The 27,702-nt window shown below is 46.2% G+C and overlaps 1 protein-coding gene across 16 annotated transcripts in view; it reads right to left on the reverse strand.

The window, feature by feature from the left end:
• Positions 1-27,702, reverse strand: part of INPP4B (inositol polyphosphate-4-phosphatase type II B) — a 911,138-nt gene that overhangs the window by 181,470 nt on the left and 701,966 nt on the right. For all 16 annotated transcript variants that reach the window (XM_073642182.1, XM_073642173.1, XM_073642215.1 and 13 more), the window contains one exon: positions 13,154-13,284. In XM_073642182.1, coding sequence (XP_073498283.1) covers positions 13,154-13,284 — 131 coding nt within the window. The remainder of the gene's footprint in view (positions 1-13,153; positions 13,285-27,702) is intronic.

The raw sequence follows: 27,702 nt of genomic DNA on the forward strand, positions 1-27,702 counted from the left end.
AGCATCACCCCGTTCGGCAGCAAGCAGATGGGTATTTTCTGTTGTTTTTTTTTATAATTATTTCTTCTCTTAAGTCTGAGCAGGGTGCATGCATTGTATATTTCCAGTTCATCTTGCAATTTTATTATGTACTTGAATCTTAAGAAATGAAAAGATTTTTATTTCAGCGTCACAGCGTGCACCTTTTCGGCAATCCACGGAGCAGTATTTAATGTGCAGATATGCTAATGTATTTTAAGTGACAGACAACCCCTGCTGTCTACAACAGGGACCCAGCATGGTGAAAATGATGGCACGTTCATCATGCATTATGTTTTGGCTGCACTTAAAATATAGCATTATGCAAAGGCAAAAGCTGAAGTACAACTCCTTTTTATTGACCTGTCAAAATAAGAATAATGAAGGCACAGATCTCTGTATTTCACATCTTGGTGTATTATCCTGCTCTCTAAGACCCTTTTGAGTTTTTTTTGCAGTGATACACTTTTAAGAAATGGTAATAAAATAATTCAAAAGGAAAAAGAGAGACACCAGGGATCCACAAGGTGTAAGCGACTTAAAATTTCATAAGCTTTATTCCATCAGGTTGAAAGCATGAGTATCGATATCCAGACATTTTAAAAACGAGTAGTCATCTCTCTGACGCGTTTCAGGCTGCAGCCCTTAGTCGTAAAGTGAGTCTGCAACTAAAGTCTGCGGTCAGAAACGTGTCAGAGAGATGACTACTTGTTTTTAAAATGTCTGGATATCAATACTCATGCTTTCAACCTGATGGAATAAAGCTTATGAAATTTTAATTCACTTACAGTACAGACCAAAAGTTTGGACACACCTTCTCATTTAAAGATTTTTCTGTATTTTTATGACTTTGAAAATTGTACATTCACACTGAAGGCATTAAAACTATGAATTAACACGTGGAATTATATACTTAACAAAAAAGTGTGAAACAACTGAAAATATGTCTTATATTCTAAGTTCTTCAAAGTAGCCATCTTTTGCTTTGATGACTGCTTTGAACACTCTTGGCATTCTCTTGATGAGCTTCAAGAGCTAGTCACCAGAAATGGTCTTCCAAAAATATTGAAGGAGTTCCCAGAGATGCTTAGCACTTGTTGACCCTTTTGCCTTCACTCTGTGGTCCAGCCCACCCCAAACCATCTCGATTGGGTTCAGATCTGGTGACTGTGGAGGCCAGGTCATCTGTCGTAGCACCCCATCACACTCCCTCTTGGTCAAATAGCCCTTACACAGCCTGGAGGTGTGTTTGGGGTCATTGTCCTGTTGAAAAATAAATGATGGTCCAACTAAACGCAAACCGGATGGAATAGCATGCCGCTGCAAGATGCTGTGGTAGCCATGCTGGTTCATTATGCCTTCAATTTTGAATAAATCCCCAACAGTGTCACCAGCAAAGCACCCCCACACCATCACACCTCCTCCTCCATGCTTCACGGTGGGAACCATGTATGTAGAGTCCATCCATTCACCTTTTCTGCGTCGCACAAAGACATGGTGGTTGGAAATAAAGATCTCAAATTTGGACTCATCAAACCAAAGCATAGATTTCCACTGGTCTAATGTCCATTCCTTGTGTTCTTTAGCCCAAACAAGTCTCTTCTGCTTGTTGCCTGTCCTTAGCAGTGGTTTCCTAGCAGCTATTTTACCATGAAGGCCTGCTGCACAAAGTCTCCTCTTAACAGTTGTTGTAGAGATGTGTGTGCTGCTAGAACTCTGTGGCATTGACCTGGTCTCTAATCTGAGCTGCTGTTAACCTGCGATTTCTGAGGGTGGTGACTCGGATAAACTTATCGTCAGAAGCAGAGGTGACTCTTGGTCTTCCTTTCCTGGGGCGGTCCTCATGTGAGCCAGTTTCTTTGTAGCGCTTGATGGTTTTTGCAACTGCACTTGGGGACACTTTCAAAGTTTGCCCAATTTTTCGGACTGACTGACCTTCATTTCTTAAAGTAATGATGGCCAGTCGTTTTTCTTTATTTAGCTGCTTTTTTCTTGCCATAATACAAATTCTAACAGTCTATTCAGTAGGACTATCAGCTGTGTATCCATCTGACTTCTGCACAACACAACTGATGGCCCCAATGTCATTTATAAGGCAAGAAATCCCACTTATTAAACCTGACAGGGCACACCTGTGAAGTGAAAACCATTTCCAGTGACTACCTCTTGAAGCTCATCAAGAGAATGCCAAGAGTGTGCAAAGCAGTCATCAAAGCAAAAGGTGGCTACTTTGAAGAACCTAGAATATAAGACATATTTTCAGTTGTTTCACACTTTTTTGTTAAGTATATAATTCCACATGTGTTAATTCATAGTTGTAATGCTTTCAGTGTGAATGTACAATTTTCAAAGTTATGAAAATACAGAAAAATCTCTAAATGAGAAGGTGTGTCCAAACTTTTGGTCTGTACTGTAAATCTTGTGGATCCTGGTGTCTCTCTTTTACCTTTTGGAGTTTCCGTTGGCTGACGATTTGTGATCCTGGTGGAACAACTAAAGAGCTACCTTTGATTTTTTGCACATGGTGAGGCTTTTTCTTATTTTTCTCTGTAATAAAATAGTGGCGCTGCTACCAGATACCTGGCATACATCCACCAGGCCCTCTCTTTCAAGTCTCACCCCCCTGCTGTTGCAGTTTATGCACTCAGGGGATACATGCTACTGTAATTCTATACAGTCAGCATAATCATAACATAATAGCTTTTTAGTAAATGCATTTCCTCGATGATGTCAACACTTTTAAAGAAAACAATGAAAGCACTACTAAAAGCCTCCCGTCCCAGATCACATTGCTCAATCGCACATACTTGCAGCTATTTTAACCATAGTGGCACCCTTGGGTCTAAACCACATATTCACATGCCTAAGCCTCTACTTGCACAGAAAGGAGGCAACCATCACCTATGAGAGATTGGATAGCAGTAGGACTTTTTTTTCATTCGTTCAAGAGATCTTGAGGATTCCATTTAGCGTTCATGTGAAGTGTAGGACAACACATGTTAACTTTCATTTGCCGTATGCAGGCCATTTTTTGCCATTAGAAGCACAACGTGCTTTGCAATTAGGAAATAAAAGAAGCGTTTAACGCTCCAGAAGATCTGAAACGTGAGGTATAAAATAAACATCATGAATAGAAAAAAAGGTGGACTATTCAAGGTAGAAAAATCACTCGCTTGAGAACAAAAGAGTCATAACAATTTGACGTTTGCCTGAACGTCTTGAAAACATCAATGTGGCTCAGATCTCAAAAAGATTATATTCTGTAGATTTTATTCTACTTTCCGGTTCTAAAGTGTTTTATGCAAGCTATAAATCTAGCAAGTATTGGTATAATGAAGGAGAAATTTATCCAGACCAAGCAACTGCATGTTTCACGTATCATCCAATTAGGTCCAAACTTAAAGTTGGTTTCCAAACCTACCATATTGATAACCAATCCTTAAGATAGATCACTGGAGTCAGATTGGGTGAAGTCCGACACCAGTCACTGCCCACAGATCCGATGTTTTGTGCTCCAGGTGCCGGCAGATGTAAAGAGAGCTGCATAGGACAGCTCTGGTCACTGGGTAGCGGCTATGACATGAATAGGAGCTGAGCCAATCAGTGTGAGTGCATGGTGTTGGATCTGATCTGATATTGATGATCTATCTGAAGGATAAGCCAATAAATAAAAAGAGCAAGAGTTATTTGAATAATGGCAGTAAGTATTATGCAAAATACAATTTCACTAAGGTTCAAATACAAACACAAAGTAACAGCATAAATGGTTAAAAAACACTTAAAGGGAATCTGTCACCAACTTTTTTCCACCTAATCTGAGAGGAACATAAGAGACAGAGACTCCAATTCCAGTGATGTATCACTTACTGGGCAGCTTGTTTCATCAGTAGGAGATTATCACCAGAGGACTAGTAAACCTGTTGCCATGTAGTCCTCTATATTCATGAGCTCTGTAAAATCCCATGTTCACCAATGATTGGCAACTTTCTGCCTATGCAGAGTGTACACTTCACAGAAAACTGGCAATCAGTGGTGTGGGCAAAATTATACAGAGCTCAGTGTTCAGAGAACTGGTAGATCTGCAGTTGGTAAAATAGAAATGTCAAATTACAGGAAACAGCCCAGTAAAGCATACATCACTAGAACTGGAGTCTTTACCCCTACATCAAAAAGGGTAGGAAACACCTGGTAATAGATTCCCTCTAAAAAAGCACCATTGTGCTACACACAACACTCAAACCAGCTCACCATGATAAGTAGCCAAAACTACCCTTTACTTCCCATAAGCAAAAGTGCCTCCACAGTAGAAAAATAAGTACCACTTAGCACAAAGTGCAATTATCTATTGTAAAAGGCATATGAGTATATAACAGCTGATGTATACAAGTAACAAGAATAATCTGAAATTCAAATGCAGGCGCTATGTGTAAGGTCCATAGGCAGATTATAATGAGGGCAATCTGGGCTACCGCCCGGGGCCCCTGGGCTCCGGGGGGGGGTCCATGGCCAGATTGCCCTCATTATAATGTGCTACTTCTTCTTCGGCCGGGCCAGCACTGCACCTATTAACTTCCCTGTGTGCTGGCCCGGCCGCGTCACTGCTAGGAGACACGGCCCTGTACGCGGCCATGTCTGCTAATGTGACGTAACGCAGTGCGCGCTGCACTGCTGCACCGGAAAGGAGCTGGAGGACTGGAGTCGAGCCAGGGAATGGTAAGTGTGTGTGTGTCTGTGAGTGTGAGAGAGAGAGAGAGAGTGTGTGTGCGTGTGAGAGAGTGTGTGTGAGTGTGGGCGAGTGTGTGTGTGTGTGAGTGATTGAGTCAGTGTGTGTGTGTGTGCAGGCAGATATCATTGTGTGATGTCTGTTTATATGTATTTTTGTGCTTCAAATGTGTTTATGCGTGTATGTACAGTACAGACCAAAAGTTTGGACACACCTTCTCATTTAAAGATTTTTCTGTATTTTCATGACTATGAAAATTGTACATTCACACTGAAGGCATCAAAACTATGAATTACCACATGTGGAATTATATACTTAACAAAAAAGTGTGAAACAACTGAAAATATGTCTTATATTCTAGGTTCTTCAAATTGGCAACCTTTTGCTTTGATGACTGCTTTGCACACTCTTGGCATTCTCTTGATGAGCTTCAAGAGGTAGTCACCGGAAATGGTCTTCCAACAATCTTGAAGGAGTTCCCAGAGATGCTTAGCACTTGTTGGCCCTTTTGCCTTCACTCTGCGGTCCAGCTCACCCCAAACCATCTCGATTGGGTTCAGGTCTGGTGACTGTGGAGGCCAGGTCATCTGGCGTAGCACCCCATCACTCTCCCTCTTGGTCAAATAGCCCTTACACAGCCTGGAGGTGTGTTTGGGGTCATTGTCCTGTTGAAAAATAAATGATGGTCCAACTAAACGCAAACCGGATGGAATAGCATGCTGCTGCAAGATGCTGTGGTAGCCATGCTGGTCCAGTATGCCTTCAATTTTGAATAAATCCCCAACAGTGTCACCAGCAAAGCACCCCCACACCATCACACCTCCTCCATGCTTCACGGTGGGAACCAGGCATGTAGAGTCCATCCGTTCACCTTTTCTGCGTCGCACAAAGACACGGTGGTTGGAACCAAAGATCTCAAATTTGGACTCATCAGACCAAAGCACAGATTTCCACTGGTCTAATGTCCATTCCTTTTGTTCTTTAGCCAAAACAAGTCTCTGCTGCTTGTTGCCTGTCCTTAGCAGTGGTTTCCTAGCAGCTATTTTACCATGAAGGCCTGCTGCACAAAGTCTCTTCTTAACAGTTGTTGTAGAGATGTGTATGCTGCTAGAACTCTGTGTGGCATTGACCTGGTCTCTAATCTGAGCTGCTGTTAACCTGCGATTTCTGAGGCTGGTGACTCAGATAAACTTATCCTCAGAAGCAGAGGTGACTCTTGGTCTTCCTTTCCTGGGGTGGTCCTCACGTGAGCCAGTTTCTTTGTAGCGCTTGATGGTTTTTGCAACTGCACTTGGGGACACTTTCAAAGTTTGCCCAATTTTTCAGACTGACTGACCTTCATTTCTTAAAGTAATGATTGCCACTGGTTTTTCTTTACTTCGCTGCTTTTTTCTTTCCATAATTCAAATTCTAACAGTCTATTCATTAGGACTATCAGCTGTGTATCCACCAGACTTTTGCACAACACAACTGATGGTCCCAACCCCATTTATAAGGCAAGAAATCCCACTTATTAAACCTGACAGGGCACACCTGTGAAGTGAAAACCATTTCCGGTGACTACCTCTTGAAGCTCATCAAGAGAATGCCAAGAGTGTGCAAAGCAGTCATCAAAGCAAAAGGTGGCTACTTTGAAGAACCTAGAATATAAGACATATTTTCAGTTGTTTCACACTTTTTTGTTAAGTATATAATTCCACATGTGTTAATTCATAGTTTTGATGCCTTCAGTGTGAATGTACAATTTTCATAGTCATCAAAATACAGAAAAATCTTTAAATGAGAAGGTGTGTCCAAACTTTTGGTCTGTACTGTATATGTCTGTATATGTTTGTGTGTGTGGGTGACTGCGTGCGGCCTCCTGCTGTGTATAGATGGCTATGTGCGGCCCCTTGCTGTGTATAGATGGCTGCGTGCGGCCTCCTGCTGTGTATAGATGGCTACGTCCGGCCTCCTGCTGTGTATAGATGGCTACGTGTGGCCTCCCGCTGTGTATAGATGGCTACGTGCGGCCTCCCGCTGTGTATAGATGGCTACGTGCGGTCCCTTGCTGTGTATAGATGGCTATGTGCGGCCTCCTACTGTGTATAGATAGCTACGTGCGGCCCCTTGCTGTGTATAGATGGCTACGTGCGGCCTCCTGCTGTGTATAGATGACTACGTGCGGCCCCCTGCTGTTTATAGATGGCTACGTGCGGGCTCCTGCTGTGTATAGATGGCTACATGCGGCCTCCTGCTGTGTATAGATGGCTACGTGCGGCCTCCTGCTGTGTATAGATGGCTACGTGCGGCCTCCGGCTGTGTATAGATGGCTACGTGCGGCCTCCCGCTGTGTATAGATGGCTACGTGCAGCCTCCCGCTGTGTATAGATGGCTACGTGCGGCCTCCCGCTGTGTATAGCTGACTACATGCGGCCTCCTGCTGTGTATATATGGCTACGTGCAGCCTCCGCTGTGTATAGATGGCTACGTGCGGCCTCCCGCTGTGTATAGATGGCTACGTGCGGCCTCCTGCTGTGTATAGATGGCTACGTGCGGCCTCCTGCTGTGTATAGATGACTACGTGAGGCCTCCCGATGTGTATAGATGGCGCCGAGCGGCCTCCCGCTGTGTATAGATGGCTACGTGCGGCCTCCTGTTTTGTATAGATGGCTACTTGTTCTCAATATTAAGCCATACAATTAATGTAAGGCTATGTGCCAATGATGCAGAAATGCTCCGGATTTTTTTTGAGAGTTTCTGCTCTCCCTGGCAGAAAAAAGGCATGCGGATTTTACATGTGTTTTTCCTGCCAGGGACAAGCGGATGTGAAGCGTTCTTCACATGCATTTCCGGGATGTCAAACGCTTTCCAAGCGATTTTAGCATCACTTGGAAAAGTACTTGACAACTTGGTCACACTATATAAATCCATGCAACTGGCATGGATTTATATAGTGTGACCGTAAAAGAATGGTAAAAAATAAAAAATAAATATATAATTACCTTCTGATGGCCTGCCGACGTCAGCGGTCGCGTGACCCGTCACATGACTAAATGACGTCACCACAGGTCCTTTAGTCTACCGATAGCAACCGGCAAGCCAGGACGCATCGGATAAAGACACCGGGGGCCATCAGAAGGTAAGTATAATATTTATTTTTTATTTTATTCTCTTTTTTTACAGGTTCTATGGTACCCGGGTCCGGAGGAGAGTCTCCTCTTCTCCAAACCCGGGTACCATCCGCACATTGAAACGCATGGAATCCGCATGTACAGATGCAGTGATGCAGATTCCATGCGTTCCAATGCAAGTCAATGGCGGCGAAAATGCCGCGCTTTTGCAAAATAATTGGTAGTGCTGCGGATTTTTCCGCAATGATAATCCGCAGCGGAAATTTCCGCAGCATGTGCACAGCACATGCGGATTATCATTGGGGAACATGGCAGACCTTCTACCAAGCGTTTTTAAGCGTTTCTGCAGCGGAATTGCCGCTGCGGAAACGCTTAAAAAACACATAGTGGGCACACAGCCTAAAAAAAATTATTATAATTAATATATTAATATTGTGCCAATTTAATTTAACGTGAACTATCACATGATCTATCACAGGGGATCATGTGACATGTGATACATCAGGTGTGTGTGTGTGGGGGGGGGCCCGCCTTCTAAACTGCCCGGTGCCCTTGCTACTCTTAATCCACCCCTGGTAAGGTCCCATTCACACTTCCAAGTTTAATGTATGTCTGCTGTGTTTTTGACTTTGAAATGATTTGCAAGTCAAAATTACTCATTCAAGTTTTTTTTTACATAAGAAATAACATATGACACACTGATGGTAAGAGCGGACATGCAGACTGGAAAATGGATGAATGTCTGATAAGAATGACTGATCATAATCGACCCTTTTATTCCTACACAAAAACCCCAACACGTCTAAATGATATCAAATAGGACAAGGATTAAATACCATGTGAGAATAAGGTGACCCTACCTCCCCTAGGTAGAGGATCTTTAGATTCCCCAAGTGAATGACTACACCACACTTATACTACATATACTCTCCTCAGCATTGAAACTGCAAAACCAAGAAAGAAAAGTCATGGAATCACAGGATCGATAGACATGTTAATGATATACCAGTGATGAAAAAATGGAAACTGGTAACAGAAAGAATAAGAAACAAAATGGAGTGCTAAAGAAAATAGAAGCAATCTTTCATAATTATAGTGTGAGTTTCCTAGTCATCCAGTTCTTGGGGGCAAAAATCTTATAACTAAAAATAGGAAAAAAAATTTTGGCCATTTACAGTGAATGTCACTTTCCCTCATTCATGTGTAATTGTATAGGAAATTAAGCCCCTAATCATTGCATGAATGTAAGACAGAAATTATATCCAACGTTTCGGCCGCTGTGCGACTGCACTCCATACCCACTACACTTGGCTTCACTTCTCCACAGATATAGTACAGACCAAAAGTTTGGACACACCTTCTCATTTAAAGATTTTTCTGTATTTTCATGACTATGAAAATTGCACATTCACACTGATGGCATCAAAACTATGAATTAACACATGTGGAATTATATACTTAACAAAAAGAATGAAACAACTGAAAATGTGTCTTATATTCTAGGTTCTTCAAAGTAGCCACCTTTTGCTTTGATGACTGCTTTGCACACTCTTGGCATTCTCTTGATGAGCTTCAAGAGGTAGTCACCGGAAATGGTCTTCCAACAATCTTGAAGGAGTTCCCAGAGATGCTTAGCACTTGTTGGCCCTTTTGCCTTCACTCTGCGGTCCAGCTCACCCCAAACCATCTCGATTGGGTTCAGGTCTGGTGACTGTGGAGGCCAGGTCATCTGGCGTAGCACCCCATCACTCTCCCTCTTGGTCAAATAGCCCTTACACAGCCTGGAGGTGTGTTTGGGGTCATTGTCCTGTTGAAAAATAAATGATGGTCCAACTAAACGCAAACCGGATGGAATAGCATGCCGCTGCAAGATGCTGTGGTAGCCATGCTGGTCCAGTATGCCTTCAATTTTGAATAAATCCCCAACAGTGTCACCAGCAAAGCACCCCCACACCATCATACCTCCTCCATGCTTCACGGTGGGAACCAGGCATGTAGAGTCCATCCGTTCACCTTTTCTGCGTCGCACAAAGACACGGTGGTTGGAACCAAAGATCTCAAATTTGGACTCATCAGACCAAAGCACAGATTTCCACTGGTCTAATGTCCATTCCTTGTGTTCTTTAGCCCAAACAAGTCTCTTCTGCTTGTTGCCTGTCCTTAGCAGTGGTTTCCTAGCAGCTATTTTACCATGAAGGCCTGCTGCACAAAGTCTCCTCTTAACAGTTGTTGAAGAGATGTGTCTGCTGCTAGAACTCTGTGTGGCATTGATCTGGTCTCTAATCTGAGCTGCTGTTAACCTGCGATTTCTGAGGCTGGTGACTCGGATAAACTTATCCTCAGAAGCAGAGATGACTCTTGGTCTTCTTTCCTGTGGCGGTCCTCATGTGAGCCAGTTTCTTTGTAGCGCTTGATGGTTTTTGCAACTGTACTTGGGGACACTTTCAAAGTTTTCCCAATTTTTCGGACTGACAGACCTTCATTTCTTAAAGTAATGATGGCCACTTGTTTTTCTTTACTTAGAATTTGTATTATGGCAAGAAAAAAGCAGCTAACAGTCTATTCAGTAGGACTATCAGCTGTGTATCCACCAGAGTTCTGCACAACACAACTGATGGTCCCAACCCCATTTATAAGGCAAGAAATCCCACTTATTAAACCTGACAGGGCACACCTGTGAAGTAAAAAACATTTCCGGTGACTACCTCTTGAAGCTCATCAAGAGAATGCCAAGAGTGTGCAAAGCAGTCATCAAAGAAAAAGGTGGCTACTTTGAAGAACCTAGAATATAAGACATATTTTCAGTTGTTTCACACTTTTTTGTTAAGTATATAATTCCTCATGAGTTAATTCATAGTTTTGATGCCTTCAGTGTGAATGTACAATTTTCATAGTCATCAAAATACAGAAAAATCTTTAAATGAGAAGGTGTGTCCAAACTTTTGGTCTGTACTGTATATCTTAGAGGAGCAACCTTGACAGATAACCTTGATAAAGGCCAGAAGGCTGAAACGTTGGATATAATTTCTGTCTTACATTTGTTTTGGCTCAATAAATTTATTCATATCAACTACTTTTCAATAGTGCCGAAGGTTTTTCTATAAAATTAATTATGTCCATGTCCTTCTTAAGTAGTTTTCCGTTAATTGTTCTCACCTGGCAAACTAATTATCACAGGTGTTTGACATTGATTTCAGTGATCCAAAGAGCCCTGAGACACAATACCATTATCCATGAGTTTATTTGGAAATCAAAAAATTAAAAACAAATTACATCTTTATTACACCTAAATCCAATTTGAATAATAATTTGGAACGCACGGTAATAGACTACTTTAAGACTACCAAAAGTAACTTTTTAGAACAACCATAACATGATACTGAATGCAATACATACAGTGGTGGCCAAAAGTATTGGCACCCCTGCAATTCTGTCAGATAATACTCAGTTTCTTCCTGAAAATGATTGCAATCACAAATTCTTTGGTCTTATTGTCTTCATTTAATTTGCTTGCAAGGAAAAAACACAAAAGAGAATGAAGCAAAAATCAAATCATTGATCATTTCACACAAAACTCCAAAAATGGGCCAGACAAAAGTATTGGCACCCTCAGCCTAATACTTGGTTGCACAACCTTTAGCCAAAATAACTGTGAACAACCGCTTCCGGTAACCATCAATGAGTTTCTTACAATGCTCTGCTGGAATTGTAGACCATTCTTCTTTGGCAAACTGCTCCAGGTCCCTGATATTTGAAGGGTGCCTTCTCCAAACTGCCATTTTGAGATCTCTCCACAGGTGTCCTATGGGATTCAGGTCTGGACTCATTGCTGGCCACCTTAGAACTCTACAGTGCTTTCTCTCAAACCATTTTATAGTGCTTTTGGAAGTGTGTTTTGGGTCATTGTCCTGCTGGAAGACCCATGACCTCTGAGGGAGACCCAGCTTTCTCACACTGGGCCCTACATTATGCTGCAAAAATTGTTGGTAGTCTTCAGACTTCATAATGCCATGCACACGGTCAAGCAGTCCAGTGCCAGAGGCAGCAAAGCAACCCCAAAACATCAGGGAACCTCCGCCATGTTTGACTGTAGGGACCGTGTTCTTTTCTTTGAATGCCTCTTCTTTTTTCCTGTACACTCTATGTTGATGCGTCTTCCCAAAAAGCTCTACTTTTGTCTCATCTGACCAGAGAACATTCTTCCAAAACGTTTTAGGCTTTCTCAGGTAAGTTTTGGCAAACTCCAGCCTGGCTTTTTTATGTCTCGGGGTAAGAAGTGGGGTCTTCCTGAGTATCCTACCATACAGTCCCTTTTCATTCAGACGCCGACGGATAGTACGGGTTGACACTGTTGTACCCTCGGACTGCAGGGCAGCTTGAACTTGTTTGGATGTTAGTCGAGGTTCTTTATCCACCATCCGCACAATCTTGCGTTGAAATCTCTCGTCAATTTTTCTTTTCCGTCCACATCTAGGGAGGTTAGCCACAGTGCCATGGGCTTTAAACTTCTTGATGACACTGCGCACGGAAGACACAGGAACATTCAGGTCTTTGGAGATGGACTTGTAGCCTTGAGATTGCTCATGCTTCCTCACAATTTGGTTTCTCAAGTCCTCAGACAGTTCTTTTGTCTTCTTTCTTTTCTCCATGCTCAATGTGGTACACACAAGGACACAGGACAGAGGTTGAGTCAACTTTAATCCATGTTAACTGGCTGGCTGCAAGTGTGATTTAGTTATTGCCAACACCTGTTAGGTGCCACAGGTAAGTTACAGGTGCTGTTAATTATACGAATTAGAGAAGCATCACATGATTTTTCAAACAGTGCCAATACTTTTGTCCACCCCCTTTTTTAGGTTTGGTGTGGAATTATATCCAATTTGGCTTTAGGACAATTCTTTTTGTGTTTTTTTCATTGAAGACAAATTAAATGAAGATAATAATACCAAAGAATTTGTCATTGCAATAATTTTCAGGAAGAAACTGAGTATTATCTGACAGAATTGCAGGGGTGCCAATACATTTGGCCACCACTGTATATGCAATACAGAACCTAGGAAGCAGCATGGTGAATGCAATACTATTGTACGTTACCCATGCCAGAGATGCCAATAGTGAATGTCGTGTATTTGTCAACTGAGCAACTGAGCAAACATTTATGGCTTATCTTGACAAAAGGTCATCAATGATTTCCTGTTGGAAAAAGCTTATAAACATAAAAAATTGTGCATTCCGACACAGTACTATTAAGATATGTCTTATTATTAGCTTTAGTATTGTGTAGTTTGCTAATTGTTACCTGTATATTTTTCAAGCTCTGCAAGACTTTCCTTGTAGTCAGCCAACATTTCTTCATAATGAGCTATAACACTTTGCCGTAGATTGTCCCAGTGTGGAGAGAGGTCCCCGAGTTCCTTTAGTTCCTCAATTCTGAAAAGAATAATCATCAATATAAATTAATTGTTCTTCACATAACTAAAGTTCACAATTCATAATTTAAGAAATAAGATCAAATTACTCAGACTGGAAGGTTCTCTTTTTACCGGGACAAATATGTCAAAGAGATTAGCGGATTAGTGTCCATAGTTTGGGAAAGGGTAATCAGCAGAACCACATGATAGCAAAAGCAGAAGCACAGGCAGAGCGGCAAATGCACAGAAGTATAGGTAGAAGAATTTAGTTACCCGGGTATGAGCAGGGTAGATTAGTAGCACCACCTAGTAGCAAATGCACGGAAGCATGGGCAAAAGTTAATGACCCTAGTACGGGTAGTGGAGATCAGTAGGACCACATTGCAGCAAATAAAGAGAAGTTAATGACCCCAGTATGGGTACAATAGATGAGCAGGACCACATAGCAGCAATGTATGGGCAAACGTGAGTGACCCCAGTATGGGTACTGGGAGATCAGTAGGACGACATAGCAGCAAATGCACAAAGGTATGGGCAAATGTGAGTGACCCTAGTAAGGGTAGAGGAGATAGATCAGTTCATTTGATACCAATCTTATATGGTTTGAAGGTCAATTGAATTTGCACTTTAGAAGCATGGTATGGCTTTTTTAGCACTTACAAATATGTTTATTTTACTCTGAAGTATTATGTGAAGCTATTAGTAGTACCAAAAAAGGTTCTTACGTGGGCTCTGAATTGTTTGAGCCAAAATCCCAGACTATTGCCTCATAATTCTAGATTAGAACAGTGTGAAATTCAAATAGCCTCATAGAAATGATACATTTTACCTAATCTGATTGAAAAACCAAACTCAAAGAAATGAAATAACGCTTGTGAACTTGCATTAAAAGGAGTTTCCAGGCAGAGAAGAAGAGTTGAATTGCACACTGTCACCATTTTTTTGTATTTCCCATGCAACTGGGCAGTCATGTACCTACAAATATGCCGCAGACGCACGCTGACTAGATTCTCCTGAGCTTCTCCTAACAACAAATTGAGAGAAGCGGAGGAGAATCTTATCGGCACGTGACCACAACTATGCAAATCGCATAATTGCTTTTATGCTTTTTTGATCCAAATAGTATCGACTACTCTATTTTATTGACATGTACTTTACTGTATATTTATTTACTTGCTACAGGGTAATTGTTCATTTTGCTTTTATTTTAGGTTTTGACCATTATTGGTGTGTGTACTTATACAGAAATCATACCCTTTTCCCCCTAGTTTAAAAGTGAATGTTGGCATGTTGCATCATTTTGCAACTTATGCATTGATTTAATTTACAAAAGCATTATTTGTATTGTACAGATCCTTACATTCTGTAGAATAATCCAGATCTGCGTTCACAATTCTACAGCCTTTAGAGCTGAAATCTCCCATTATTTTGTGCTGCTTTAATGTCAGAATATTGCTTACACTAGTGAATTGTGTTCTGACAAAGGGTAGAGTTTACACCAGTGTTATGCAGTAATTTGACACAAGAAAATGCTATGTACTGCATGCAGACAGATAGATATAAATTAAAAAAAATAAGAGAATTAAGCAGCAGTATGAAAATTAGCAATGGGTGGGCATAAATGTTGCTGCCATTGGGCTAATAAAAGTCCTCACTTTTTTGTTATTTGAAATGCTGCCTTGTAGTGATGAGTGAGCATGCTCGCTACTGCTCGGTGCTCTCCCGAGCATCTCACTGCTCGAGATGCTCGGCGCTCGACGAGTATTTCCGGGTTGCTCGGGCGGGAACTCGGGTCTTCTCCCTGCATGTTTGGCCCTCTTTAGAGAGCCAATGAACACGCAGGGATTGCCTGCCATGCACTGTAATGCCGTAGCCATGTTGGTTGTGGGCATTACAGTGATTGGCTGGCCGCACAGCGTCATCAGGTCTATATCAGACCTGGCGCCGCCATGCTCGTCACAGTCACTCCGGATCAGACAGTGTAGGGAGAGCTGCTGCTGTGTCAGGGAGAGATTTGATCGTGCATTAGGTAGTGTATGGAGAAAAAACGTACATTACACATATCCATCTTAAACAGTCCTTCTGAGGACTAATCCATCTGCAGAGATATCAGGCAGGCAGGGTGTATAGGCAGGCGGTGTAAATAGCAGACTGCAGTGCATATAGCACAAGAGGCTCCATTCCAATTCGGCCTTCTGCTGCTGTTAGATATTTCTATACAAAGGCCCAGCTCTCAGGGGCCAGGAATACTTTTCTTTGTATCTTAATCCTCATTATTTGCTTAAAAAGTAATCCAGAGAACACCGTTTTTCTGCGCCATTTGCTTGTTTTGGGAGAGGTGCTGCGGCGTCAGGGACAGATTTGCTTGTGTATTAGGTAGTGTAGGGAGAAAAAACGTACATTACACATATCCATCTTGACAAACAGTCCTTCTGAGGACTAAACTATCTGCAGAGATATCAGGCAGGTAGGGTGTATAGGCAGGCAGTGTATATAGCAGACTGCAGTGCACATAGCACAAGAGGCTCCATTCTAATTCTGCCTTCTGCTGCTGTTAGATATTTCTATACGAAGGCCCAGGTCTTAGGGGCCAGGAATACTTTTCTTTGTATCTTAATCCTCATTATTTGCTTAAAAAGCAATCCAGAGAACACCATTTTTTCTGCGCCATTTGCTTGTTGGCACTGCAGAATACAGCCAGGTCCTTTCCACTTTAGAGCGCTAGAAATCCAGCTATCTAAAACTGTGTTTTCTCCGTCAAACGGATCACATATACGTTGTCAGAAAATACTGCCATTTCTGGCCTCCATTAAAAATTTCCTTTAGTGTGTCATTGAAGCAATTCACCTCAGTTTGCTGTTCAAACTACTAACCTACAGGCCAGGTATTTAAAACTGTGTTTTCTCCGTCAAACGGATCACATATACGTTGTCAGAAAATACTGCCATTTCTGGCCTCCATTAAAAATTTCCTTTAGTGTGTCATTGAAGCAATTCACCGCAGTTTGCTGTTCAAACTACTTACCTACAGGCCAGGTATGTGTATATGTTTTCTCTATCACACAGATCACATATAAGTTCACTCCAAACTCAGTCATTTGTAGTGAGCGTGGAAGATACTGTCCTCCATTTAAAATGGGCAAGGCACGTACCAAGGGACGGGGAACTGGACGTGATGGTAATTGTGCATGCAGAGGCCGAGGACAAGGCCGTGGGCAAGCCGAAATTGTGCCACAACAAACACCCACATCTTCTCGCCTGACCTTCCTGTCCCAATTTCTAGGGGACCGCAGCACACAATTATTGAACCCAGAGCAGTGTCAAAAGATTGTTGGTTGGATAGCGGATAATGCTTCCAGTCACTTAGCCACCACCACCACCCTGTCTTCCACATGGTCAAGTCTCAGTAGCCGTGAGTCTGGACCGCATATTCCTCACCCTGATCCTCCTTCCTCCCACCATGCCGAGTACCCAGAGACAACTGATCCCACACTTGGACACTCTGAAGAGCTGTTCACTTTTCCATTTATAGATTCGGGCCTCTCGCCTGGTCCACTTGAAGCGGGGCAAGAGGAGATCGCATGTAGCGATGTCCAAATATTTGAGCAGCCACGGTCACACGAAGGCGACGGTGGGAAAGTATCACAAGAGGTGGACGATGATGAGACACAATTGCCAGAAAGTCAGGAGGAGGACCAGGGTGCGGAAGTGGAAGACGAGGTGGTGGATGATATAGTAACTGACCCAACCTGGCAGGAGGACATGCAGAGCAAGGAGCAGTGTGGTGGCTACAGACAGAAGGCAGGCAACCGTTCCCCATAACACGAAGGAAGTTGCCAGTACAACAGTTAGGTCTTCCCGAGTCTGGTTGTTTTTTAAAGACTCTGCCGATAACCCCAAAAAGGCCATTTGCAACACCTGCCAGGCCAGCATCAGCAGGGGTGGCAAAACGACCAGCCTGACCACCACCAGCATGATCAGGCACATGGCAGCAAAGCACCTGACTTTGTGGGCCGAACCCCAGTGTCCAGATACAGTGTCTGCGGGTGGCACCATAGCTTCTTCCGCTGTTGTGCATGCAAGCCAATCCCCTGTCCATGGTGCATGCAAAGACCACTTCTGCCCTGCACCTGTCGTTGCACACTCTCAAGTAGCAGCATCAGGAAGCACGTCCATGTCCTTGTCCCAGCGCAGCGTTCAGTTGTCCATACCCCAGTCCTTGGAACGCAAGCGCAAATATGCAGTCAACGCCCCACAGGCCACACTACTAAATTCTCACATTTCACGACTGCTTGCGCTCGAAATGTTGCCTTTTAGGCTCGTGGAGACGGAAGCATTCCGCAACCTGATGGCAGCGGCCGTCCCTCGGTACTCGGTCCCCAGACGCCATTATTTCTCCTGGTGTTCCGTCCCTGCATTACACAAGCACGTGTCCCAAAACATTAGCCGAGCTCTCAACAACGCAGTTACCGGTAAAGTCCACCTAACCACGGATACGTGGACAAGTGCTTGTGGGCAGGGACGGTACATCTCGCTGACGGCACACTGAGTTAACATAGTGGAAGCCGGGACCCAGTCGGACCTTGGGACGCAACACGTCCTCCAGACGCCAAGGATTGCGGGCCCTAGGTCAATCAGGGTAGCCCCCACGGTTAACAGCTCCTGTACCTCATCCTCCTCAGCCTCCTCCTCCTCTTCAGCCTCCATCTCCAAAATGACCACATCAGTCACAAGCTGGAAGCACTGCAGCACTGCCTCGGCCAAGTGGCAACAGGCTGTGGTGAAGCTAATAAGTTTAGGTGAAAAACCGCACAATGCTGAAGAGTTGTGGACAGCTCTGAAAGAGCAGGCAGATCTGTGGCTCACACCGCTGAACCTGCAGCCAGGCATGGTCGTGTGTGACAATGGCCGGAACCTGGTGGCGGCTCTGAGGCGAGGCGGGCTCACACACGTACCATGCCTGGCCCATGTGCTTAACCTCGAGGTTCAGCGGTTTCTCAAATCCTACCCGGAGCTGCCGGATCTGCTTGTTAAAGTACGCCGCCTGTGTGCCCATTTTAGAAAGTCAGCTACAGCTTCTGCCGCCCTTGCAGTGTTTCAGAAGCGTTTGCAGCTTCTGGCTCACAGACTGGTGTGTGATGTCCCCACATGTTGGAACTCTACACTGCAGATGTTGGGAAGGATTTGTGAGCAGAAGAGGGCAGTTGTTGAGTACCAGCATCAACAAGGCCGTCGCTATTCAGTTCAAACTCCACACATAAGACCTCAGGAGTGGACATGGATGTCAGACATATGTACTATCCTCCAAAACTTTGAGGACTCCACCAAGATGGTGAGCGGCGATGACGCCATAATTAGCGTCACCATCCCGCTTCTCTGTCTTCTGAAATGCTCTCTGCTCACAATCAAAGAGGATGCATTGCAAGCGGAGCACGATGAGATTGAGCAAGGAACCATACAGGGTGATTACACACAGCCAAGCCTCATCTCATCCCAATGTGGATTGGGTGACAATGAGGAAGAGGAGGAGGAAGGACAGGAGCTAGTTTCATGCACTATAGACGGTACAACCTGCACAGCTGTCATACCGTCTGTTCAGAGTGGATGGCCAGAGGACAGAGAGGAGGAGGAGGAGGAGGAGAGCATGGTCAGTCATCCTCTTGGTGAGGACACGGAAGTCTTGCCTGTTAGTAGTCTGGCACGCATGGCTGAGTTTATGTTACGCTGCCTTTCCCATGACCGTCACATTCTCAAAATTTTGGGTGACAGTCATTTCTGGTTGGGGACACTTCTAGACACACGCTAAAAGGAGAACTTTATATCTCTTATTCCTGAGGCGGACAGGTCTACAAAAATGGGGCAGTACCAGAAGGCCCTTGTTGCGGAACTATCAAAAAAATTGCCATCTTGGTTCGTTGGACAACCAAGGAGTACAGGTGTGAGAGACACAACTTCAATCCAGCAGAGGCAAGGGAACACTGTCAAAGTTCTGGGAGAATTTTCTCAGACCCTCCCATCGCACAGGCACAGGGTACTCTCACAAGGAGTGCAAAGTTTGGGAAGATGCTGAGGGAGTACCTTGCCGACAGTACCTCCGTGATTCCGCTGTGCCTTATAATTATTGGGTATCCAAGCTGGATACGTAGAATGAACTGGCTCTCTATGCCTTGGAGGTCCTGGCCTGCCCTGCCGCCAGCGATTTATCAGAGCGGGTTTTTAGTGCCGCTGGTGGAATTATAACTGATAAGCGCATCCGCCTGTCAACTGAAAATGCTGACAGGCTGACTCTTATAAAAATGAACAAGGGCTGGATTGGGCCAGACTTCTCAACACCACAGAATGATAGCAGCGTAACATAAACTCAATTCCAGTGTCTTTTCTTGGGAGGTGTATTCCCATGCACCTTTTCACACCCACACATGGGTATACGCTTCCTGATTTTGGCTATTTGCTCTTGTCCTCCTCCTTCTCCTCATCCTCCACCACCATATCACCAGGGTGACAGTAGTCCGTGATGCAACACCCACATAATTATTTTAAAGGGTGTTTATGATGCCCGTGAAAAATTTTTTTTATACAGTATGTTCATGTATACCCCCCAGGGGTAAATGTTTGTCAGCCCATACACTTAGTGCATGGGCATTACAAGTATAGGAGGCCCGCTCCTTTCTAATGGGAACATTTTTTTTTATGAGGCCCTCCTCCACGTCTCTTCCAAATTTTTGGCAGCCCTTGCATTCACTGCATAGGACAACACTATGGGAGACCCTCTCCTTTCTAATGGGAATTTGTCGTTACTGTGGCCCTGCTCTATGTGTCTTTAAATTCTTAGTGGGGTTTTTCCTAAAATTGGTCAGCCGTTGGACTCACTGCATACCCTATAACTGTATAGCAGACCCTGTCCTTTCTAATGGGAACATGTCGTACCTTGTTACTGTGGCCCTGCTCTATGTGTCTTTAAATTCTTAGTGAGGTTTTTCCCAAATTTTGGCAGCCCTTGCAGTCACAGCATGGGCATTACCATTATAGGAGACCTGCTCGTTTATAATGGGAACATTTTTTTTTACCGAGACCGTCCTTTATGTCTCTTCGAAGGGGTATTGGGTTGCGTCCAAATTTTTGGCAGCCCTTGCAGTCACTGGATACGCAATAACTGCATAGGAGACCCACTTGTTAATAATGGGAACAACAAAGCATAGCCGGCTGATGGCTCTCTAATAATAGCTACGGCCGATTGCTGGCCTTTTAAGAATAGTAGGGGCCGTCTGATGTCCCTGTAAAAATAGGCTTTATGACTTTCAGAGTCTCTCCATCATAAATAAAAAAGGATGTGTCTGATGATGTGTCACACACCACATTGCCAGATAAGGTTGTAAAATGTTAAATTATATTTCCCGGTGAATGCATTTGTCTTAAAAAATAACGTAAAAAAAAACTAAATAATAGGATCTTTCTTTAGTATAAAAAACTGCATCACCAATTTAACCTCAATGTAATCACATTGTTCAGCTCATGCACCTCCTCCTCCATCTCCGAAATGATCACATCAGTCACAAGCTGACAGCACTGCAGCACTGCCTTGGCCAAGCGGCAACAGTTTGTGCTGAAGATAACATGCTTAATTGACAAACCGCCCAGCGCTGCAGAGTTGTTGAAAGCTGTAACTCAGCAGCCTGATCTGTGGCTCTCACCGCTGAACATACAGCCATGCATGGTCGTGTGTGACAATGGGCGGAACCTGGTGACGGAGAAATGACAGCCGGGGTAGATACGGTTTCCCTCTATGCCAGCCCTTTCACCGAGCTAAAGAATATGGCTGTGGTGAAATACAACTCCCTCTGAGAAGTTGTTTCAGATTGAAAAACATTATGCCCACCAGAGGATTTGATTCTGAGGGCTAACCTTTCTCACTCGCTCAAGAGCCCCATAGCAGCTGCAAAGTTAGCGCTATCATGAACTCTCCTGAGGTAGAAGCCAAGGCACACCAGAGGATTCTCTGGTGAGACGGTCCAACCCTGCTGAGAAGCAGTCCTGGCTAAGAAAGTGTGTGGGAAGGTTCCAGGACACTCTATGGCTGCTTTTTACTGAGGAGGAAACACACGCAAACACGGGGAGAACATACCAAGTCCTTGCAGATGTTGTCCTTGCTGGGATATGAACCCAGGATCCCAGCGCTGGAAGGCTTCAGTGCTAACAACTGATCCAATGTGCCGCCGTTCACCCTCTAATATCTAACAGGCTGGAGAAACTTGCACCTACTGCTACTCTATCTTCAGCTCCTTTGTGAGAAAATGTATTTGGCAGCCACTCAATCTACCAAATAAAATTCCTGAGAAAGAAATTGGGGATGGTTTCGCTACTGGTACTGGGGGCAGTGCTAATACCATGGCGTCGTACCATAGTTTGCTGGAAATATTCCAGGCTGGTAGGAGGCAAGCAAATTCCCACAGAAAAGTACCAGCAGTAATGTTCAGGCCACATTTCGAGTGCAAGCAGCTTTAGAGGACTTCCTAAGAGAAATGACACGCAGGGTAGGTATGGTTTCCCTCTACGACAGTCCTTTCACTGAGCTAAATACAACTTTCAGCAAAAAAAGTTGTGGACTGGCTCCGTACCGTCCCTTGCCACATTCACCTGTCAACGTGTTTGTGGCTAGGCGGTCCTTCCCAGTAAGTGCACTGGGGAGGGCATGGGTAATGTTGTGGGACCAGTGCTTGTGGAAGGCGGAGGCGATACCGGGAAATATAGTATCGGCTAGGGACAGAGCATGGACACCCGGCCGCCGCCGGCATGAGGTTGTGAAAAGCTTTCGCCTTCACGAGCTTAAAAGGCAATATTTCAAGTGCAAACAGCTGCCCAGAAATCTGGCAGTTTAGTGTTGCGGCCTGTATGGCTGGCTGCATACTTGCACTTGCATTCCAAGTAACAGAAAACTAAGCAGATGGTGGCCTCTCTCATCATCATGGCCTCACCTCGGCACTATGAACTCACCTGAAGGAGAAGCCAGGGACTGCCGGAGGAATCTCCAGTTCTCCGGTGGGCCCGTCCAACACTGCCGAAAAGCAGCCCTGGCTAAGAAAAGTGGGGGGAAAGGTTCCCGGACACTCTACGGCTGCTTTTTTAATGTGGATCGGCCATGCTTATGCATGTTATTTCTCAAAACGCATTACAGATCAGGCCATTGTCCAACTCTGTATTCAAGAAATTAAATGCGCAAAGAAAGATGTGTGTGTGTGTCAAAGCACCACCGACAAGTGCGAGTTGATGTTGGACAGGCTACCATTGCTTCTGCAACAAGCTCAATTACAGGACTTCCTGGGAGAAATTGTAACATACCTGGTGGCGTACTTGCATAGTGCACCATCTCCCACTATGCAAGATCGCAAACTTAATCTTCAGTCCAGTCTGCTACCCTGGCTTTTATTCTTGCTGTCTGCTTGTCCCTGTCCTGACTGCTTAGGGCGGCGGACCGGTTACTTCCTGTTTCTTGTAGTTGCTGTGGGCACACCCCTAATGCGTCTCCAGCCTATTGCGGTCTGTCACTGGATATTTAAACCAGCTCTACCCTGAAGCTGGTGCCTGAGCAACTCTTACCTTCAGAGGGCTCCTTGCCTCTGATGTGCCAGGTCCCGTTCTGTTCTTGCCTGTCCGCCAACCTGGGGGCTGTATTCCCAGGTCTATCTGAACTATCTCTTAGCCAGTTTGTCCGCCTCTCTGGGAGCCGTATACCCAGACACGCTCCTGTATCTTGTTGCAGTGTCAGTTCCTGTCTGAACACTCTCCTAGCCTGTTTGTCTGCCTCTCTGGGGGCTGTATACCCAGACTCGCTCCTGTATCTTGTTTCAGTGTCAGCTCCTGTCTGAACACTCTCCTAGCCTGTTTGTCTCTGTGTCCGTACCTTCCCTTTTCCTGCAGTCTCTGAACCTGCACCTAACTCTTACTGAATGTCTCTGTACTTCTGTTGTGAGTTTAGAGTCCACTCGCTACTTCATTGCAAGTACCTTGTGTGTATCTGGTTCTGCTTTTCCCTTCCAGTCTGTTCAGTGTGAACAGAGCCCTGTCCTCTCTGCCTTGCTCACCGCTCCGGCGGTTTCCTGCCTGCTCTGCCTTGCTTGGCGCTCCGACCGTTCCTGCCCGCTCTGCCTTGCTCACCTCTCCGGCGGTTCCTGCCCGCTCTGCCTTGCTCACCGCTCCGGAGGTTCCTGCCTGCTCTGCCTTGCCGACCGCTCCGGTGGTTCCTGCCCGCTCTGCCTTGCTCGCCGCTCCGACGGTTCCTGCCCGCTCTGCCTTGCTCACCTCTCCGGCGGTTCCTGCCCGCTCTGCCTTGCTCACCGCTCCGGAGGTTCCTGCCTGCTCTGCCTTGCCCACCGCACCGGCGGTTCCTTCCTGCTCAGCCTTGCTCACCGCTCCGGCGGTTCCTCTCTGCTCTGCCTTGCTCACCGCTCCGGCGGTTCCTCTCTGCTCTGCCTTGCTCACCGCTCCGGTGGTTCCTCTCTGCTCTGCTTGTCTACCGCATCTGCGGTTCTGTTCCTGAATCCCAGTCTGTACTGGAGCCTATCCAGCCTGAGCTCCAACCTGCTAGTACCTCCCCGTCTGCACGCCAGCCGTACTTGTCAGTACCCTCCTGTCTGCATACCAGCCGTGCCTGCCAGTATCCTCCTGTCTGCACTCCAGCCGTGCCTGCCAGTGCCCACCTGTCTGCATGCCAGCCGTGCCTGCCAATACCCACCTGTCCGTGTGCCAGCCTAACCTGCCTGTTCCTGTATTCCCCGGTGTGGGTCAACAGCCATGTCCGGGGTCTGGCCTGGAGTAGCACCTGGTCCCTCTGCTCGGTTCCTCCCTGGTGCACGGCGTCATTAGCAGTCGTGCAACCTTGGTCGGATCGGGTTGATACTTAGTTACGCCCCTCCAGGCACTCTCCGGTTCATGGCACAGTGGAATCACTAAATCACACACACGCCAGTCAGCCCGGGTGTGTGCATAACAGTTTGCTCAGGCCATGGTTCCAGTTGAGCCCCACGGCCCTTCGCTCTCAGAGACATTTGAATCCTTGTCTGGAGAATATGTGCACCAAGAAATTTTTTTTTCGCAAGCTGATGTCCAGGCGATGTACGCACCAGTCCAAATGGAGCTATCAGCACTCGTTCCTGCGGATCCGCCACGGTACTATGGGGATCCAAAATGAAGTCGTGCGTTTGTGGAGCAATGCATGCTGCATTTCAAGTTCTATCCTCACTATTTTCCTACTGATCGGGTTAAAGTGGCATTTATGATGTCCTACCTAGCGGGTGATGCCTTGAAATGGATCACCCCCCTATGGGAAGCATGGGATCCTATCGTCTTTGACCTGCAGGCCTTCCTGGTGGCCTTTCTAATGGTCTTCGATGACTCCAATCCTGAAGCCTCAGCTAAAGCTTCACTTCCCAGTATCCCGGAGCAGCCCCGATGGGTAATGTGTGTGGGTAGCTCACCAGTTCTCCAGCCCGAAGAGACTGCTGCCCACCCAGAATCCACACAGGATGACTACGCTCCGCAGAATACTTCTCTTCCCAGCCTCAAGAGGCAGTCCAGACGTGCAAGGCGTAGAGGCGAACCATCACGCCAGGTTCTGTACTCCTAAAGACCTCTTGTTCCCCAGCCTGCAGAAGCAGCTACCCGCACTGAATCCATGAAGGTTGACCATGTTCGTTAGGCGAAGCAGAGGCCGGAACTCAGTCACAAAATCGGATTGCGGTCCCGCTGCGGTTGTTTGGGACCCCCTGACGGTCTTTGTCCAGAGAAGGTTGGAGAATCCCAAGACATTAGGCCTGTAGGAGAGGCTGCCCTTGGCCTTAGTGCTTCCTCTCCACAGATGACCATGACTGTCTCCGTGGCAAGTAAAAGCCTCGGATTAACCGGAAGTTTCGGGCTTAAAGCCTTGAAGAGTCAGTGTTTGATTCCCGTCCGAAAACTCCAGAAGCCGGTTTGGGCATTGTCAGCGGAAGGACGAGCCCTACTCAGAAACAGTCAAAATATGTCTGTACAAATTAAGCTCCAGATTGGAGTATTACACATGAAGAAGCTTACATTCCAGGTGCTGACTGGTTTACCCACAAGTCGTCCAGAGCCGAGTGATCTAGTGCCAGCTCAGGTCTGGAGACCCTGTATGGTGTATCCTGGGGGACTGCTAAGGTACAAGGGGTGTCCAGTCCCCATATCTTCAGGACAGTCAGCAGTTTCTTCTTCTTCTTCACCAGATCTGCTAGTCGCTGACTCGCTGTGCGCTGAAGTTTCTGAAGGAAGAGAAGCGGAGGCAATGTCCCCACACAGTCTCGACGATTGTACCAATGATCTGGCTTCAGGTACCGTCTCGCCTCTCAGACATGTCATCTCTAAAACCAGACGTAAGATGGTCCCAAAGCAAGGACCCTCCGTCTCTAATAAACCTGGTCCTACGTCCATCAAGGCGGTAATTACCCCCGAGTCTCTGCACCCCTCCAACCAGGCGGTGGACCTCCAGTTGTCTCCTGAATTCCCCGGGGTGCTACATGTTAAATGGAGAGAGACTTTCCTACACCCGGTACCTGGTACGCCGCCCACTTCATCCAGTAAGCTTGGCAAAATGTACTTTGAAGCAGTGAATACCCCCGAGTCTCTGCATCCCTCCAACCAGGCGCAGGACCTCCAGTTGTCTCCTGAATTTCCCGGGGTGTTACCTATTAAACGGAGAGAGACTTTCCTACATCCGGTACCTGGTACACCGCCCACTGCATCCAGTAAGCTTGGCAAAGTGAACGTCAAGGCAGTGGTTACCCCTGAATCTCTGCACCCCTCCAACGAGGCGGAGGACCTCCAGTTGTCTCCTGAATCCACCAGGGTGCTACCTGATAACAAATGGAGAGAGACTTTTCTGTGTGCTGTTCCCGGTACTTCACCCACTTCATCTGTTGCTGAGGATGGCTCGATGGGAGGAAGCATCCTAGTTACCAAGATGATGAGACCAGTTTCGTTTCCTCTAATGGACAGAAGAGGTAATCCTCTTGAAGAGAAGGATTGGCCTCCAAATTCCCTTCAGATGACTCTTGCAGGCTTGAAGAAGAGGGGGCATAAGGGGAGGGGGTACTGTAACATACCTGGCGGCGTACTTGCATAGTGCACCATCTCCCACTATGCAAGATCGCAAGCTTAATCTTCAGTCCAGTCTGCCACCCTGGCTTTTATTCTTGCTGTCTGCTTGTCCCTGTCCTGACTGCTTAGGGCGGCGGACCAGTTACTTCCTGTTTCTTGTAGCTGCTGTGGGCACACCCCTAATGCGTCTCCAGCCTATTGCTGTCTGTCACTGGATATTTAAACCAGCTCCACCCTGCAGCTAGTGCCTGAGCAACTCTTACCTTCAGAGGGCTCCTTGCCTCTGATGTGCCAGGTCCCGTTCTGTTCTTGCCTGTCCGCCAACCTGGGGGCTGTATTCCCAGGCCTGTCTGAACTATCTCTTAGCCTGTTTGTGCGCCTCTCTGGGGGCCGTATACCCAGACACGCTCCTGTATCTTGTTGCAGTGTCAGTTCCTGTCTGAACACTCTCCTAGCCTGTTTGTCTGCCTCTCTGGGGGCTGTATACCCAGACTCGCTCCTGTATCTTGTTTCAGTGTCAGCTCCTGTCTTAACACTCTCCTAGCCTGTTTGTCTCGGTGTCCGTACCTTCCCTTTTCCTGCAGTCTCTGAACCTGCACCTAACTCCTACTGGATGTCCCTGTACTTCTGTTGTGAGTTTAGAGTCCACTTGCTACTTCATTGCAAGTACCTTGTGTGTATCTGGTTCTGCTTTTCCCTTCCAGTCTGTTCAGTGTGAACAGAGCCCTGTCCTCACTGCCTTGCTCACCGCTCCGGCAGTTCCTGCCTGCTCTGCCTTGCTCACCGCTCTGGCAGTTTCCTGCCTGCTCTGCCTTGCTCACCGCTCTGGCGGTTTCCTGCCCGTTCTGCCTTGCTCACCGCTCCGGCGGTTTCCTGCCTGCTCTGCCTTGCTCACCGCTCTGGCGGTTCCTTCCTGCTCTGCCTTGCTCACCGCTCCGGCGGTTCCTTCCTGCTCTGCCTTGCTCACCGCTCCGGCGGTTCCTTCCTGCTCTGCCTTGCTCACCGCTCCGGCGGTTCCTCTCTGCTCTACCTTGCTCACCGCTCCGGCGGTTCCTCTCTGCTCTGCCTTGCTCACTGCTCCGGCGGTTCCTCTCTGCTCTGCTTGTCTATCGCATCTGCGGTTCTGTTCCTGAATCCCAGTCTGTACTGGACCCTATCCAGCCTGTGCTCCAACCTGCTAGTACCTCCCCGTCTGCACGCCAGCCGCACTTGTCAGTACCCTCCTGTCTGCATACCAGCCGTGCCTGCCAGTGTCCTGCTGTCTGCACTCCAGCCGTGCCTGCCAGTGTCCACCTGTCTGCATGCCCGCCGTGCCTGCCAGTGTCCACCTG

Source organism: Phyllobates terribilis, unplaced genomic scaffold (genome assembly GCF_046119375.1).
Source record: "Phyllobates terribilis strain yellow unplaced genomic scaffold, ASM4611937v1 Scaffold_1__5_contigs__length_1240528914, whole genome shotgun sequence".
Taxonomy (NCBI): Eukaryota; Metazoa; Chordata; class Amphibia; order Anura; family Dendrobatidae; genus Phyllobates; species Phyllobates terribilis.